We start from the raw sequence: 16068 nt of genomic DNA on the forward strand, positions 1-16068 counted from the left end.
CGCAGGCGGGGCCCGGCTGGGGTTGGGGTGCAGGGCCGAGGTGGGAAGGGCGCGGCCCCGCCCGCGTCACAGCGATCCTTTCTCCGGGCGGAGGCGGCGCGCAGTGAGGCCGGGCTCTGTGAGTCAGCAGCCGCGCGGGGCGGGGGGTGCAGTGGTGAGCGCCGCGGGCGCCCTGGGTTCTGTTGTCCGCCACGCCCTTACTCGGCGCTGCGGAACAAGTTGTGAAACCTTGAAGCCGGGTGTGGGTGCTCGCCTGTAATCCCATGCCTTGGGAGGCAGGTGAGAGGCTCACGGAGAGTTCGAGGCCAGCACGGGCTACAGATGGAGACCCTGTCTCAAAAAAAGAAAGGAAAAAAAAGCTTTGCGCCTCACGAGAATGGGGGTAACTCCTCACGGGACGGGTGGAAGGGCCCAGTGAGGCAAAACGCCAGGGGACTTAACCAGCACGCACTACACATCAGGGTACCCCCGCGGCCACCAGCCCCCGCGACTTCGGCAGGTCCCTTGACATTTCCAGCCCGGATTTAGCCACAGCCCTTGGCTGGGAAGCGGGAGGAGGATGACTGGCGCTGCCGACAGCCTTTGCCCTGCTTCTGCCGCACTTAGAGTGGTTTGGCTGTGTGGTGCTAGAACCTAGGGTGTTTGTTTTGTTTCTTGAGACAAGGTCTCACTACATAGCTCAGGCTGGCCTCAAACTTGTGGCAATCGTTCTGCCTCAGCCTCCCAGTGCTGGGATCACAGGCGGGCGCCACCACGCCCTGGCTGCAGTTGTCCCTTTAGACACCTGCGCCACCTTCTCCACACCCCTGGCGGGTGTTCTGTCTTGCAGCACTCTACCTGCGATGGGCAGAGAAACGCAGCCCTGTGTGCCTCACGCTGCCTCCTGACCCGCCTGTGTGGTATGTCCGGTGCTGCTCTGGCCAGGCGGCTCCTGATCCAGGTACCCGGGCCTGCGGCTGGCAGGGGTCTCCCTCCTCCCCCTGCTGCTGCCGCAGGTTCAGGCGATTTCCCCTCAGGCCTGTGCCCTTCTGCCCCTGCCCCCATGTCCTCACAGCCTCTGCTCAAAGTCACCCTCAAGGGAAGCCCTCCCGTGGTTGGAATGGTAACCTATGTCACCCATCAGTGCTGTGTCCCCAAATCCCCTGTGTCTAGAGAGGTGAGACCTAAACCCACGGGGAATGTTTACATTTCTTAAAATGGGGTACCTGGCCATGAAGCCCCTCAAACCCACCCCTCACTTCCAGCACGCTTGTCCCTTTGGCTTGCGGCCTTCTGCAGCAGTGCTGGAGCCCTCTTTCCCGCGCTGTCCAAGTGGCTCAGGGTCCTGAATTCATTCCCAGTGCTTCCCTTTCATGGCCCTTGTGACCTGGGGAAGAGCCAGGAGTTGCACGGTGTCAGATCCGATGAACGCAGCACTTGCGGACACAGTGCCCTGTTTTCCAAGCCCGCCTTTCTGCTGCATGGCACTTGGTGGCAGTGGACACTATTTTTGATCACGCCTCACATAGACTTTCCAGAACTGCTTCAGAAAGCGGCAAGATGAAGTAATAAGCGTATCTGGAGGGGTTCAGTTCCAAGTATCAGAAAAGAAGGGGGGAGGGGGCTGGAGGTGTCGCTCTGCGGTGGGTGCTTGCTGAGTGCAGACCTCACCTGAGGCCTGGGTTCCATCCCCAGCACCACAAAACGAGGACCGCGCCCTCCTCGGGCCCAGCGCAGGGCAGCATGGCCTCCGGAAGGAGGCGCAGCCAGCTGGGCCTGGACAGGGGGACAGAGGGGGCGGGGAGCGGGGCAGGGGCTGACTCCAGCTCTCCTGGGCAACTGTCCCAAGTGCCAGGTGTCTCTGTCTCTTGCAGGTCCGGGCATCCGAGTGAGGATGCAGCCACAGCAGCTCCAGCCCGAGTGTTCACCCTGGCCCTGGTCCCACAGCCCCAGCAAAGACTGCTGGGAAACCCGCCTCAGGTAAGGCTGGGCCCCCAGGGTGCAGGTACCAAGCAGGTCAACTGGGCGCTCCGCATGCTTGGGAGCAACTTTCTGAAAGCAGAGCAGAGCCAGGAATGGTGGGGCACACCTGTAGTCCCAGCACTCGGGAGGCTGAGGCAGGAGGATCGTTGTGAGTTCAAGGCCAGCCTGAACTACATAGCGAGACCCTGTCTGAAAAAGACAAAATACATACATATATACATACATACATACATACATACATAAAAGCAGAGCAGGATGCCAGCGTGGCCACTCCTGGGTTGGGGACAGTCCCCACAGAATCCTGAGCGCTGTCGTCACTCTTGCAGGAAAACACCGACATCCTTCGCTACCTGCTGGGGGATATTGCATCTGCAGGATCCTGGGTATCCCGGATCCCCTTACTCTGCAGAATCGTGAAGCTAGGCTGGGCCTGGGACTGCCGGTGGCCGGACAGGTCATGGCCACTGGAGTGAGCAGAGGGTGGCCAGAGACGGAGGCCTGGGAGCCAAAGTCAGCTGGGAGGCAGAGGGACATGAGGATGCTTATTTGTCTACTTAGCTTAGTGTTTGAGGCCCCAGCTGTCCTCAAAGTTACAGCAATCCTCCTGCCTCAGCCTCCTGAGTGCTGGGATTCCAGGCTGTGTATTGTTTTAGAACAAGCATTTCCAATACTTGTTCTCCATAACTGTCTCCTTGGTGTACATGTTTCAGGACTATTATCTCCACTGACTGGCTCAGAATAAATGTCCGGACCAGAGAAGGGCTGGGCAAGGTTTCCTGAGTCTCCCTACGTCCCCCAGGGACAGTCAGGCACCTGCCCAGCGTCAGGAGCTGGGCACTGAGTGGCTGGGGAAGGTGAAGGCCCTGGCCTGCCCTCACCATGCCTAGTAAAATACGTCTGCCAGAGGGCTGTGCCAGAGCCCCAGAGAGTCAGTGGCTCCCCCTGGGGCAGAATGGTAAGAGGAGGTCCCCAAAGTTAAGTTGAAGCCTGGCCCTGAGAGATGAATAGGAGCTCGCCTGGCAGAGAAAACAGCTTGAGCCGAAGCTGGAGCCTAATAAGCTACATCCTTGGGGAGCATCCGCAGACTAAGAACTGTCCCCCAACCTGCTATGCCACTCAGGAGCCTGGGCTTTGGGGCCCAGTGTCACCCCTTCCCAGCCCCCTCCTCTCTGTGCCCAGGGTTAGGGAAAGCCATTCTCCTATATCTGCCTGTGGTCAAGGTTCCTGGACGCCCTGGCCAGGCTCCTCCACCTCTCGGCCATCATGGCCCATGGCCAGCAGCCAGAGTACCTGCTGCAGGCCACACCCTGGCTCCTGATGGTCCTGGGCTGTACTGCACTGGACCTTGCTGTATCCACACCTGCCTGGTCAGTTGCATCCTCTGTCCCTCGTGCTTGGTGGAGGTCTCTGCCAGCAGGAGCCATGGCTGGAAGCCCAGGACGGCCACACGTGTGCAGTGACCTGCAGCTTGGTGCTTTCCCCTTTCCTATTTCTTTCTTGAGACCAGGCCTCACTGTGTTGCCCAGGCTGGCCTTGAATTGCTGGTGATCCTCCTGCCTCAGCCTCCCGAGTACTGGGATAACAGGCAGGCACCACCATTGTTTTTTTAAACACATCTTTGTCCAGGAACAGGGACACGGCAGCGTCAGAGATGGACATCCCTGTCCTCAGACAGGCACCCCAGACGGGAGGGCAGGAGGGCAGAAGGCCCCACTTCGGACCTTAACCCGGACCTCCCCAGTGTGGTGCGGACCAAGCAGAGAAGAGCTGTCAGATTCGCCCCAGAGGCCAGCGGAGCCCCGACAGCCAGGCGCTACTGCCCCACGCCAGGAGAAAGGACAGAGGTCGGGAGGCCAGGGCTGGGGACCAGGTCTCTGCTGCCGCCGGGAGGCCGCTGGCCTGGATGCCTTGATCCCCTCTGAGCAGTGTGGATGGCATCACCTGATGTCCACTCGCGGCGGTGTCAGGCAGTTTACCAACAGATGTGCAAGTGCCATGCTGCTCAAATTAATGCTGAGGGCCAGGGATTTAGCCCAGCGGCGTGGCGTCTGCCTTGCGAGCACGAGGCCCTGAGTTCAACCCCTGGTTGCAAACAAAAAAATTAATGTTAATTGTAAAGCAATTCTGATCTTTCTATGCATTCCATAAAAATATACATTCTCACTTTTTCATGCTTTTCTCCCCTTTTTTCTTTATTTTTTGAGACATGATCTTGTGTGTACTCCAGGCTGGCCTTGAACTCACTATGCAGCCCAGGCTGGTCTCAAACTCGTTGTGATCCTCCTGCTTCAGCCTGCCAAATGCTGGAATTATAGGTGCATGCCACCACACCTGGCTTTCTTTTTTCTTTCTCTTTCTTTCTGTTTTGTTTCATTTCTGTTTTTTGTTTGCAGAAGTAGAGATTGAATCCAAGGCCTTTGGTCTGAGCTATATCCCCAACCCTTTTATTAGTATTATTATTAAAACATTATTATTATTATTATTATTATTATTATTATTATTATTATTATTATTATTTGTCTTTTTGAGACAGAGTCTCACTACGTAGCTCAGGCTGGCCTTGAGCTCACTTTGTAGCCCAGGCTGGTCTCGAACTCTCAATGATCCGCCTCCCTCAGCCTCCCAAGTGCTGGGATTACAGGCGTGCGCCACCATGCCCGGCCATTATTAATTATTATTATTATTATTATCTTATTAGCCAGGCGTGGTGGTGCACACCTGTAATCCCAGCACTTGGGAGGCTGAGACAGGAGGATTGTTGCAAGTTCGAGATCAGCCTGGGCTACAAAGTGAGCTCAAGGCCAGCCTGAGCTGCATAGTGAGACCTGGTCTCTAAAAAAGACAAGGTCTTGCCAAGTTGCTAAATTGCCCACTCTGGGTTCAAATTTGTGATCTTCCTGCTTCAGCCTCCTGATTGCAAATTCAGGCTTAACATGGGCAATTTAACAACTCAAGAAGGATTCAAAATAAAAAAATTTACAATGGGCTAGGGATGTAGCTTGGGACAAAGGCCTTGGGTTCAGTCCCCAGTTTGTGGCAGAGGGATATCCCGTTTTTGGAAAACTGATTTTGAAGTTCTGCCTCCACCTGAAAGGATTCAGACTGGGAAGGCTCAGCACGCTGTAGGACTGCAAGTCACTGCAGATGAAGCAGCCGCCAGTCCCCGCACAGACGAGTGGAGCCCGTGCAGCAGGTGAGTGGCCGGGGCCGCAGCGGTGGTCCAGCAGGGTTGAGGCAGCCCTGGGAGGCTTTCTGGGGGAGGTGGTGCTGTCTTTGGAAGGAACTGGGTAGAGAGGAGCTGCACGACCGGTATGGGGCAGCCAGTGGGGGACGTAGGAGGTAGGAGTGTGTGTGCAGTGGGTCTCCCGCGGAACGGCGGCTCTGGAAGCGTCTGTCTTCCTAGTGGATGAGTAGAAGTTCTCTGTATACAGCCAGGTGTGGTGGTGCTCATCTGTGATCCCAGCACACCGGAGGCTGAGGCAGGAGGATTGCAAGTTCAAGCCCAGGCCGGGCAACTTAGTGACTCATCAAGACCCTATCTCAAAAGAAGAACTGGAAGAAGGGCTGGGTTCCATCCTGAGTGCTACGAAACAAAATCGTGGAGTAAGTAGCTTCAGACGGCCCTGTGGTTCTAAGGCCCGCGCTCTCCGGACAGCAGGCTGCCTGCGCTGCGGCGTAGCGAGGAAAACGTCCGCGGGGGCGGGGCAGGGGCGAGGCGGGGCCGTCCCCTCCTGGATGACGGTGAGAGTCCCGTCCGGAAGCCACCCAGACCCTGCCTTTCGGGGTCCCCAGAGGCTTTGTGGGGTGCGGGGGGAGGGGGTCATGGAGGCTGGGCCGGGAGGGTGCAGCGGAACGAGATCCACTCTCCCGTCACCCGAAGCTGCCGTGTCCCCACCCGCCCGAGGCTTCCTGCGTCGCCGCTTCTCAGGAGGGCAGCAGCGGGGACTCTCCGTGTCCCTGGGCTGCATCCGGGTCGCTGCCTGGTTTCTCAGTGGACTTTTTCTTTTTTATTTTTTTGAGACTGGGTCTCACTGTATAGTTCAGGCTGGACTTGAAATCACTATACAGCCCCGGCTGGCCTTGAACGTGGGACGATGCTCCTGCCTCAGCCTTCTAAGAGCTGGGTTTACAGGCGTGCACCGCCACACCTGGCTCTCAGTGTACTTTTATGCTGTGGGACTAGGGATGGAACCCAGGACCTCTACACTGAGCTACAGCCCGGCCCTTTTTATTTTTTATTGTTAGGAACTCACGAAGTTACCCAGGTTGGGCTGGAACTTGGAATCCTCCTGCCTCAGCCTCCCTAGTGCTAGGAGTACAGGTGTGCGCCGCTGTCCTGGGTAGTAAGTTACTTTAAATTTAAACATTCCCCATCTATTTCAACCACCCCTGGTCATCATCCCTGCCTGTCTTCTCCTGCACACTTGCAGATGCACTGCAGTGCCAGGAGGCTGCCCAGTGACAGACAGACGGACGGACGGGTGTGGGCAGGGGTCACGTTCCTGCAGGAGCTGCCCTCCTCCCCAACGCATGTAGGCCCTCCGGGCCTGGGCGGCTTCCAGCAGCTCGTCAGAGGCCTCATCTATCATCTCAGGCCTGGAGGTACAGGGCCTGTGGCCATGCATGCAGGGCAGGGCTGCCACCGAGCCGGTGTGGCTCCAAGTCCCCACTGTCCCACAGTCACCAAGGAGCTTCTGGGCAAGCTCTGTGCGTCCAGGCAAGCTGTGTGCTGTGCAGCGGCTTCCACGGTCAGGCGGGTCGGGGAAACACTGCACGTGGGAGCTTGGTCTTTTTCTTGGTTTGTTTGTTGAGACAGGGTCACACTATACAGATCAGGCTGGCCTTGAACTCACTTTGTAGCCCAGGCTGATCTCGAACTTGCAACGATCCTCCTGCCTCAGCCTCCCAAGCGCTTTACAGGCATGAGTAACCACACCAGGCCACATGTTGTTCTTGATGCATGACGAAGACTGTGCGTGTTCTTTATTTTCAGTCCTTTGCCCTGGGGAGACACTGAGTTACAAGGGTTTCCCTTAGCTGCACGCCTCGGAGCAGCGTCATTGGTTTGCAGTGGGAACTGCACAGAGCGCTGCCTCCTGCGTCCGCGAGGGGGCGCGCGTCTCCAGTGTCAGCGCCCGCGGTGCACCAGGCTTGGATAGGAACCCGGATTCCTTTGAGCCCGGCTGGGGAACGCAGGCTGCTTCCTGTGTAGTGCTTTCTTGTTTGTGTGCTTGACTTTAAATACGCGTCTAATTTCAGGATCATTTCAGATGTACAGAAAAGTTCCAGAAGCACTGCGCCCTTTGCCCCGCCCCCTGACGTACCATTTTGTGTAACCAGGCTCTATATAAAACACCAAGACATTAACCGTGGACCCGGCTGGCAACTAAGTCGCAGGCTTCACCTACTTATTGTTAACTCCTTTGCTTACTTTGAGACTTGCTATCTAGTCGGGGCTGGCCTTGGACTCACGGTGATCCTCCTGCCTCAGCTTCCCCTGTGCTGGCATCATGGGGGTATTGTTTTGATGTGATGGTCTCCCCAGTCCCGTGGGCAGTCACGGCAGCAGCTAGGCAGACGCACAGACGTCCATGCTCCGCCCCCAGCAGCGACTGTATCCCCCGCTGCACCTCTGCAACAACTGGGGGCAGCACCGCGCTGGGCGCTGGAGGGTGGAGGCTGCCCTGCCGCCCACCAAAGAGCCAGGCTCCCAGCCGTGTAGGAAGCGCCAGTTAAACTGGGTCCTGCCGGGCGTGGAGGCGCATACCTGTCATCCCAGCACTTGGGAGGCTGAGGCAGGAGGATCCCCACAAATTCGAGGCCAGCCTGGGCTACATAGCAAGACTCTGTTTCAAAAAAAGAAAAAGAAGAAACCCGGGTCCTGAGTGGCAGCGCACACCCCACCTTGAAGGTGAGGCTTTGTTGACGCCTGGCTCTCTTTCCTGGTTTTATGGGTTTGCAGTGAGTCAGCTCAGGTGTGTGGTTAGTGAATGGGATTTATGATGGTTTCTAACCCTCAGCACAGTAACTTCGATTCTCCCTGGGCGTCTTTCCCAGGTGTGCAAGTTCAGGATCATCCCAGTGTTCCTGAGGGCACATAACTAAGTTGTCACCCCTGGAATGCCTCCTCCTTGCTGCTGCACCCGTAGCCCCCCATCTGGGGTCCCTCCCGGCTTCCAGCACTCAGCTGTCCGTGCCCTGGAAGTCTGCCCAGAGCTTCCTCTCCCTCCTGCAGCGGAAATGTCAGGAGGCCCGAACCTCAGGCAGGTGCAGCTGATTGCACTATCTCTACTCCTAGAGAGACTTTTTCTTTGTCTTTTTGAGACAGGGTCTCGCTATGCAGTTCAGGCTGGCCTTGAGCTCACTTTGTAGCCCAGGCTGGTCTCGAACTCACAACAATCCTCCTGCCTCAGCCTCCCGAGTGCTGGGACTAGAGGCGTGTGCCAGCACGCCCCGCTCCTAGAGAGACTTTACGGCTTGGTTCCTGTTTCCGTTTTGTCGGACCCATGATAAACTCAATTTAGCAAAAACAGAATGCAGACTAGGCCCAATGGCACACACCTGTGATCCCAGCACTCAGGAGGCTGAGCCAGGAGGGTTGCTGTGAGTTCCAGGCCAGCCTGATGTACATAGTGAGACCCTGTCTCAAACAAACAAACCAAAGAAGAATGGGATGCAAGCCAGCCATGGTGGTGCACACCTGTAATCAGCTACTTGGAGGCTGAGGCAGGAGGATTGCAAATTTGAAGGCATCCTGGGTGACTTAGGGACATGCTGTCTCAAAAATAAAAGGACTGGCGCCCAAAATCCACCAAAAACTTCATTTTAAGTAACAAAAATTTGCTGGAAGCTGAGGGCAGTGGTCCACACCTTAATCCCAGCAGCGTGGGAAGCCGAGGCAGGAGGATCGAAAGTTCAAGCTCAGCCTGGCAGCTTAGTGATTTAGTAAGACCTTGTCTCAAAATTTAAAAAGGCCTGGGGCTCTAGCTCCATGGGAAGGAACTGGGTTGAATCCCCAATACTCCAAAAACAAAACAAAACAAACACTGACTATTGACCTCTGTGACTTAGCGCTGCCCTCGGCCTCCAAGGTCCTGAAACTCCAGGGTGTTGAATCTACATCCGGGGTCCTCGTCCTCACCTGATCCCAGTAGCCAGCCAGTGGTTGTTGGGGGTCGCAGCCAGTGGGAGGGGCCATCGCCAAGGCCGCTGTGTGTCCTTTCTCCACAGCGGGGCCTGGAGGACGTCAGCCCTGCAGGGGACACGGAGCGTGGAGCCCCCGGGTCCTGGAGCTCAGGGGCTCCCCAGGGCCAGCTGATGTGAGCTCTGTGGAGGATGCCTTCGGGAGCCTGACCCCAGTGTGGAGCCTAGGGCCGGCGCAGTTCAGGAACGGAACCCACATCAACCCCAGCACCGCCCACCGCGGGGATCTCAGCTGACACAGACGCTGTGTGGTCCCAGGGACCCGGAGCCCTCACAGCGTGGCTGGTCGTGGCCGTCCTCAGGACAGAGCTGTGGCTCTGGATCTTGGGGACCCCGGGACCGCAGCGTGTTAGATATGTGTGAAGACTGGTCTACACTTCCGGGGTTGTCACGGAGTCCCTGCTGGAGTCTTGGGGCCGCCCCATTTTTCCTCAGCTAGAACCCAGCTTCTGTGTCCCAAGTTCCATTAAGACAGGGGCACAGGGCATGGACACTCCCAGCGTCACTATACACAGAACCAATCAGAAGGGTGCAATTTTAGACCAATCAGAAACCTGCCATTTTCAGTCCTCATTTGAATCCGGTGCTGTTCTCAGAACCAATCAGAAGATACTCTTTTCAAGCCTTCATTTGCATGTGGACACAACCAATCAAAAAATACTATTCCAGGGGCTGGGAATTTAGCTCAGTGGCACAGGGCCTGCCTGGCAAGTGCGAGGTCGTGAGTTCAATTCCTGGTACCGGAAAAAAAAAAAAAAACAACAAAAAAAAACACTATTCCTGATCATTCAGCTAGGGAGCTTTTCTATGGGACAGTTTACACATGGTGTGACACCTAGTGAGTGAGCGATAGGACGACTGTCCCAATGCCTTGTTTATATGAGAAGGAGATGACCCGGAGTGTTGGGTACCGAGGACCCCTTTTCCCTCATCCTGGGCCCACTGTGAGCTTCTCACCGGCTGCCCTCACCCTGTAGGGTGAATCTCTTTTCCACTTTCTGTAAATGGACACTTTGCAGCCTTTCCTGCGTGTCTCGGCCGATCCTTTGTTCGGGACGCCAAGGACCTGGAAAGAACCCATGGGACCCGTGTCTGGTGACAGCGTGGACCTGAGCCCATCGACGGGCCGCCTGCCCTCCCCTCTCCTCCTCTCTCCTCTCGAAGGTCTGGGGTCTCTCAGCCACAGCCCCAGAGGAGCCCCACACTGTGGCCACTGCAGGAAGAGCCACGTGCTGGGCCCCGTGCTCGGGTCAGCCACTGTGCGCTGCAGAACAGGGGGGCCCGAGGCTGCGACACTTGGACTCTAATACGCCACCCTGAGGAGTCCCTTAAGCCCCTGAGCAACGCTGTGCTGGACGATCCAAAACCCCTCTCTGAAACACTGTCCCCGGGAATCACTGGAAAACCCACCTGTTGGTATAGAAGAGCTAAATAAATAAAATAAGTAAGTGACAGAGATTAAGCATTATACTTTAAACTGGGCATGGTGACACACACCTGAATTCTCAGCACTGTGGGAAGCTGAGGCAGGAGGATCTCAGGGAGTTCAAGGCCAGCCTAGGCTATAGACTGAGACTCCATCTCAATAAAATTAAAAAAAAAATTTTTTAAAAAGGGCTAAGGATGTAGTTCAATCTGAAGGCCTTGGATTCAATCCCCAGTATCAAATACAGCTGGGCATGGGAGTGCACACCTGCAGTCCCAGCATGAAGGAGGCTGAGGCAGGAGACTCGCCATGACTTCCAAGCCAGCCTGGACTACACAGCAAGACCCTGTCTCAAAGTGAGTGGTGGATCCAGGGGCGTGGTATAAATGTGTTCACTGGGGCTTCTTTCCTTCCCCTAGGTTTAAAAGTGTTGCACAGACAGCCGTTGGGACAGGACAGCCTCTCACACTGGCCAGGCACCGGATGGCTCCCACAGGGCTCCCACACCTGCCGGCATGGACGCTCGCCTCACCCCCTCGGCCGGCTGAGAGCAGGGCCAGCGTCCTGGGTGTGGCGGACCTGTGCCAGCCCGAGTGCTGGGACGTCGGGCGTGGAGGGCAGACAGATTCCAGTTTGTCTGGCACCGAGAAAAAATAAACCCCTGCCCGGGGCCCCATTCGGCGCCGCGGTGGATGTGAGTAATGGGGGGGCAGCTCAGAGTGCGGCCACACGGAAATTCTTCCCTGAATTGCCTCTTCCTATTGAGATAAGATAGCACACAATAAGCCCTCTCAGGAATGCGGCTGCCAGCAGCCCGGGCAGGCCCGTGACCACCCAGGGTGGCACCTGGTGGTCCCCGGGACTGCAAGGAGGGTCCTCAGCCTTTGACCCACACAGCGAGGGCAGCAGTCCCAACCCACCACTCACCTGCTGTGGAAATCAATTCCCATTGTCTTGTTTGGGGAAGTGTTTTTGTTTTTGTTTGAGACAAGGTCTGTCTGTGTAGCCCCGGCTGGCCTTGAACTCCTGGAGATCGTCTTGCCTCGGCCTCCCCAGTTCTGGGATGACAGGGCGTGTGTCACCACGCCCAGCTCCGTTCCCACTGTGCAGCAGGTGCTTAGACGTCAGCAGGCCTGAGGCACAAAGGGGCCCCCCACACACTGCAGGTGACAGTTAAAGCAGTGGCAAAGCGCCCAGCGTACAGGTGGTGACCGTCATTTCTCAAGGCGCAGAGCCAGGGCCCAGGGCCTCAGTGAGGCCCTGAGCCTGTGGCAGGTGGCGGCAGAGAGTGGAGCCGGTGCGGAGGCCACGCAGCAGGCAGAGGCTGGCGGCAGCAGACTTCGCTTTCTGGGCAGCGTCTCTCCTAGGGCCCGCCAGGGTCTCAGGCTGGGGCGGAGCGCCACCAACCATGGAGAACGAGGAAGACATCAGCAGCTCCATAGGCGCCCTGAGAAAATCTTCCCTAAGCATCAGGCTCGATGCCCGAGTCCCCGAGCCCACGGCGGACCTGTGTCCACGAGGATGACCAGACTCACACGTGGCGATGGGCGCTGCCTACCGTCTCACTTGAGGCGTGCCCTCTCCCCCTCCCTGTCTCTGTGGTACTGGGAGCCCAGGGCCTTTGCACTGAGCTACATCACTGCTTTTTTCCTTTTTGTTTAGGCACCATCTCATTGTTTCCCTGTGTTACTTAGGCTGATCTCAAACTTGCGATCCTCCTGCCTCAGCCTCCTGGAGTGTTGGGGTCAAACCCAGGGTCTTGCCCATGGCAGATGGTGTTGTGTCACTGAGCCACGCCCCCAGCTCTAAATGCAAGCGCCCTTGACTTGGAATTCAGAAAACAAGTACAGTGCGACAATATTTCTGTCCCTAACTTGGGGAGAGCCAAGCCTAACAAAGACAGTGCTTATGCCGTTCCCTGGGATGGAGCACAGGAAGGGTGGGGCCGGAAACCCGAATGACATCAAGCTCCACACAGCCACAGGTGTTTCTGGCGCACGATCAGGGCTGAGAACCTCTGCTGGGTTCAGGGGCACAGTGACAGCAGGCAGCAGACAGCAGCGCTTCCGGGTCGATGTTCATGTTCCAGTCCTCTTGGTCAGAAAGAAGCTGCTGTGGCACCTGACCCACACTGGTCCCCATCCTGCAGGGAAAGGCTGGTGTCCAGCAAATGGAGACAGCGGGGGAATGAACAGAGCAGAGATAGGAGCCACCAGCGAAGCCCTGGCCAGAGGGTGACGTCACGGGCTCAGCCTTGTCCTGCCTCTTGCTGTTCTAACTGGAATGTCACGGCTCTGGTGGTTTCTCTTGTTTTTTTTTTTCCAGTGCTAGGACTCAAACCCAGAGTGTTGTGCCTGGAGAACTTGTGTTTCCCACTGAGCTACTCCCCAGACCCTGAGATCGTTCTTCAAAGCCAGCTTTATTTGTTTTTGTTTTTGTTTTTGTTTTTGTTTTTGTTTTTCTTCTGGTACCAGGAATCGAACTCACCACCTTGCACTTGCCAGGCAGGCGCTGTGCCACTGAGCTAAATCCCCAGCCCCAAAGCCAGCTTTAGCCAGGCGTGGTGACACACACCTATCATTCCAGCACCTGGGAGGCTGAGGCAGGAGGACTGCCATGAGTTCCACACCACCCTGGGCTACATCATGAGACCCTGTCTCAGCCCCCACCCCACAAAAAGATTGCCCTTTGTTTTGGCCCAGCAAGGTGCTTGCATGACCTGGCCTTCCCTTGGCACTGTGTGGTCCTGGGGGCGTCCGGTCCCTTCCCAAGCCTTAGTTTCCACAGCAGTTACAGCAGATCGGTAGCCCCCGCCTCTGACCTCAGCGGCGGCAGCAGAGCGCTTGCCTAGCTGTGCCAGGCCTGGTTCCATCACCCCAGAGCTGCAGAACAAAACAAAATGAGACAGCAGCAGCGAGAACAAAAGCACACCTGCCTCGTGGTGGTGAGGAAACGAGCGGCTGGGTTCTGCCAGAGCCAGAGGGGCCTTCCCGGCCTCTCACTGCTCCGGGCCCCGGGACCGCTGCCCTGGGCTGCAGCAAGGGCCACATCAACCCTTAGGATGTTCTTTCTGGTTCTTGGTGTCCTGGACAAAGAATTGGACAAAGCACACACACAAAAAAAGGCAGCGAAAGTATACCTTTAAAAAATTTTTAAATGTTTGCAACAAGGTCTCACTATGTAGTCCAGACTAGCCTTGAGCTCCCGGGTATCCTCCTGCCTCAGCCTCCCAACTGCTGGGGTTACGCCCACCAAAAGTATACTTTTATTAAAGGTGGAAAAGAGGTGCACTCTACAGGGCAAGAGCAGGCCTGTGAAAGGGCTCACAATGGCCCAAGGGTAGGGGAAAGTAGCCCTTTGTACCCAGAGTTCCTGGGCTGACCTCCTTGACGTGCACACAGGCCTGAGCACACTCATCCTGTCACTCACTCACTTGGCTGCAGCCCTGTGTAAGCTGTCCTCTGGGAACACTTGCTTTGCTGTGGGGTGTGAATGAAGGCTCAGAAACGTCTCTGGATTGGTTGTGCCCACACGCACATGAAGGATTGAAAATTGTGACTTCTGATTGGTCCTATGGAGTGCTCCGGTTTCAAATGAGAGATTGAGATTTATCTGGCTACTGTACTCAGCGACCTGGAGTGACTGTAGGGCTCATATCCTGTGCCCGTCCTCTCTTCTTACCCAGCATCTCCCCCATCCTGTTGGCCACAGGTTTTATTTTTGTTTGTTTGTTTTTGTCTTTTTGAGACAGGGTCTCGCTATGGAGTTCAGGTTGGCCTTGAGCTCACTTTGTAGCCCAGGCTGGTCTCAAACTCCCAATGATCCTCCTGCCTCAGCCTCCCATGTTTGTTTTTGTTTTTAAGACAAGATCTCAACATGTAGTTCAGGCTGGCCTTGAACTTGCTATGTAGCCCACACGGCCCTCAAACTCATATTCATCCTCCTGCCTCAGCCTCCTGAGTGCTGGAGTCACAGGCATGCACCACCACACCCAGCAAACCATAGGTTTTTATGACTTTGGACACAGCCTCCCAGTGAGGTGCCTAGTGTTGCCCAGTTCTACTCTCCCCTAATTAAGACTCTGCTAAACCAGGCACGGTGGCGCACGCCTATAATCCCAACACTTGGGAGGCTGAGGCAGGAGGATCGTTGCGAGTTCGAGACCAGCCTGGGCTACAAAGTGAGCTCAAGGCCGGTCTGAACTTCAAAGCTAGACCCTGTGTCAAAAAGACAAAAAACTAACTAAATAAAAGGCTGCTAAGCACACAGTGGGCGCTCACGACATCAGGAGTTTAAGGCCACCCAGAGCTGCCGGTGCACGTAGAACCTGAGACACCACCACCCTGTGCCAGAAAACACCGTGGAAACGTGCGTCCACATGACAGCGATCGGGTGGGAAGCGGGTTCCTTGGATGTGACGGCGCATGCGCATCCCCCAGCACAATGGGCGGCAACGGCCACTCGGCCCATCAGCTGCACGCGCGGCCTCGCGGCTGCTCGTTCCCTATAGCTGCCCTGTGCCTCGGTTTCCCTGTCTGCTGTGCTGCCATGAGGACTTGCACTCAGGGCTGTCACTGAGCAAACAACGAGGCCGAGGCACAAAGGTCGGCGCTGGGCCAGTGGTGCCGGACTGCGGCTGCAGTGGCCACTCCCACCGTGGCGTCGCCCTGGGGCGAGGCTGCCCGCCTGGCCTCCCGCAGTGGACTTGGGGACCGCGGCCGCTCCCTAACCGTGACTCAGGGACCCCATGGAGCTCTGGCGATGGCACTCCCCGGGCACTCTGGGATGTTCAGGCAGAAGGATCACAAGTTCTAGCCCATCCTGGGCAACTTAGCAAGAACCTGTCTCAAAATAAAAAATAAAAATGGGCCGGGCATGTAGCTCAGTGCGAAGACTTTGGGTTCGATACCCAGTGCCTCGCACAAAAAAGCAAGAATTCCAAGGTTCCGGTAGCAGAGCCCTCGTGGGAACGGAGGCTAAGCCCCTGGGAATTCCAGCTGGGAAGACAATGGGTGCCGGGCTGGTGAAGAAGGCCTCGTGCCCGATGACCTCATGGCCCTGTGCTGTCGCCAGGGCTGGACACTCCCTTCCCTCTGCCCACCCCCACCCAGGTCGGGGAAAGTGGTCCCCGCTGATAACAAGCGCTCCTGCGTGCTGCAGCCGCCGCCCCAGCCTCGTCCCCAGATATCCGATGGTGGCCTCTGAGCTGGCCCTCGGGAGGCCAACCTGGAGCGTGTCCTCTGTCCCCGGAGACCCAGGAGTCTGCAAAAGGGCAGATGCCTGCTCAGGCCTTGGGTTCTTTGTGTGGAACCTTTAGTCCAAGGGCTCAGGCTCCATGGGTCCCCTGACCCGTAGTGCATGAGTTTGTTTTTCTGAGCAGTCCCACCGTAAGAGTATTTGCACATCTCTAGGCAGGTGTGGTGGTCCGAGCCTGTAATCCTAGCACCCTGGGAGGCTGAGGCAGGAGAATCCAAAAG

The 16068-nt window shown here is 56.6% G+C and overlaps 1 protein-coding gene and 1 long non-coding RNA gene across 2 annotated transcripts; both read left to right on the forward strand.

Annotated features, from left to right (window-relative positions):
* Positions 1-11293, forward strand: LOC102025805 (the record flags this gene model as incomplete). The annotated part of the gene is given in 5 exon segments (XM_013513550.1): positions 1-118; positions 830-940; positions 1854-1959; positions 5057-5155; positions 11011-11293. Coding segments are annotated over 5 exon segments (672 nt in total), but the record flags the coding sequence as incomplete, so codon positions are not given.
* LOC106148373 lies at positions 6251-9268 on the forward strand. The gene is made up of 3 exons (XR_001233765.1): positions 6251-6283; positions 6393-6564; positions 9193-9268. It is a non-coding gene; the product is annotated as an uncharacterized LOC106148373 (long non-coding RNA).
* Positions 11294-16068: the final 4775 nt, after the last annotated feature.

The sequence above is a fragment of the Chinchilla lanigera genome, unplaced genomic scaffold (assembly GCF_000276665.1).
Source record: "Chinchilla lanigera isolate Chin_1 unplaced genomic scaffold, ChiLan1.0 scaffold00019, whole genome shotgun sequence".
Classification (NCBI taxonomy): Eukaryota; Metazoa; Chordata; class Mammalia; order Rodentia; family Chinchillidae; genus Chinchilla; species Chinchilla lanigera.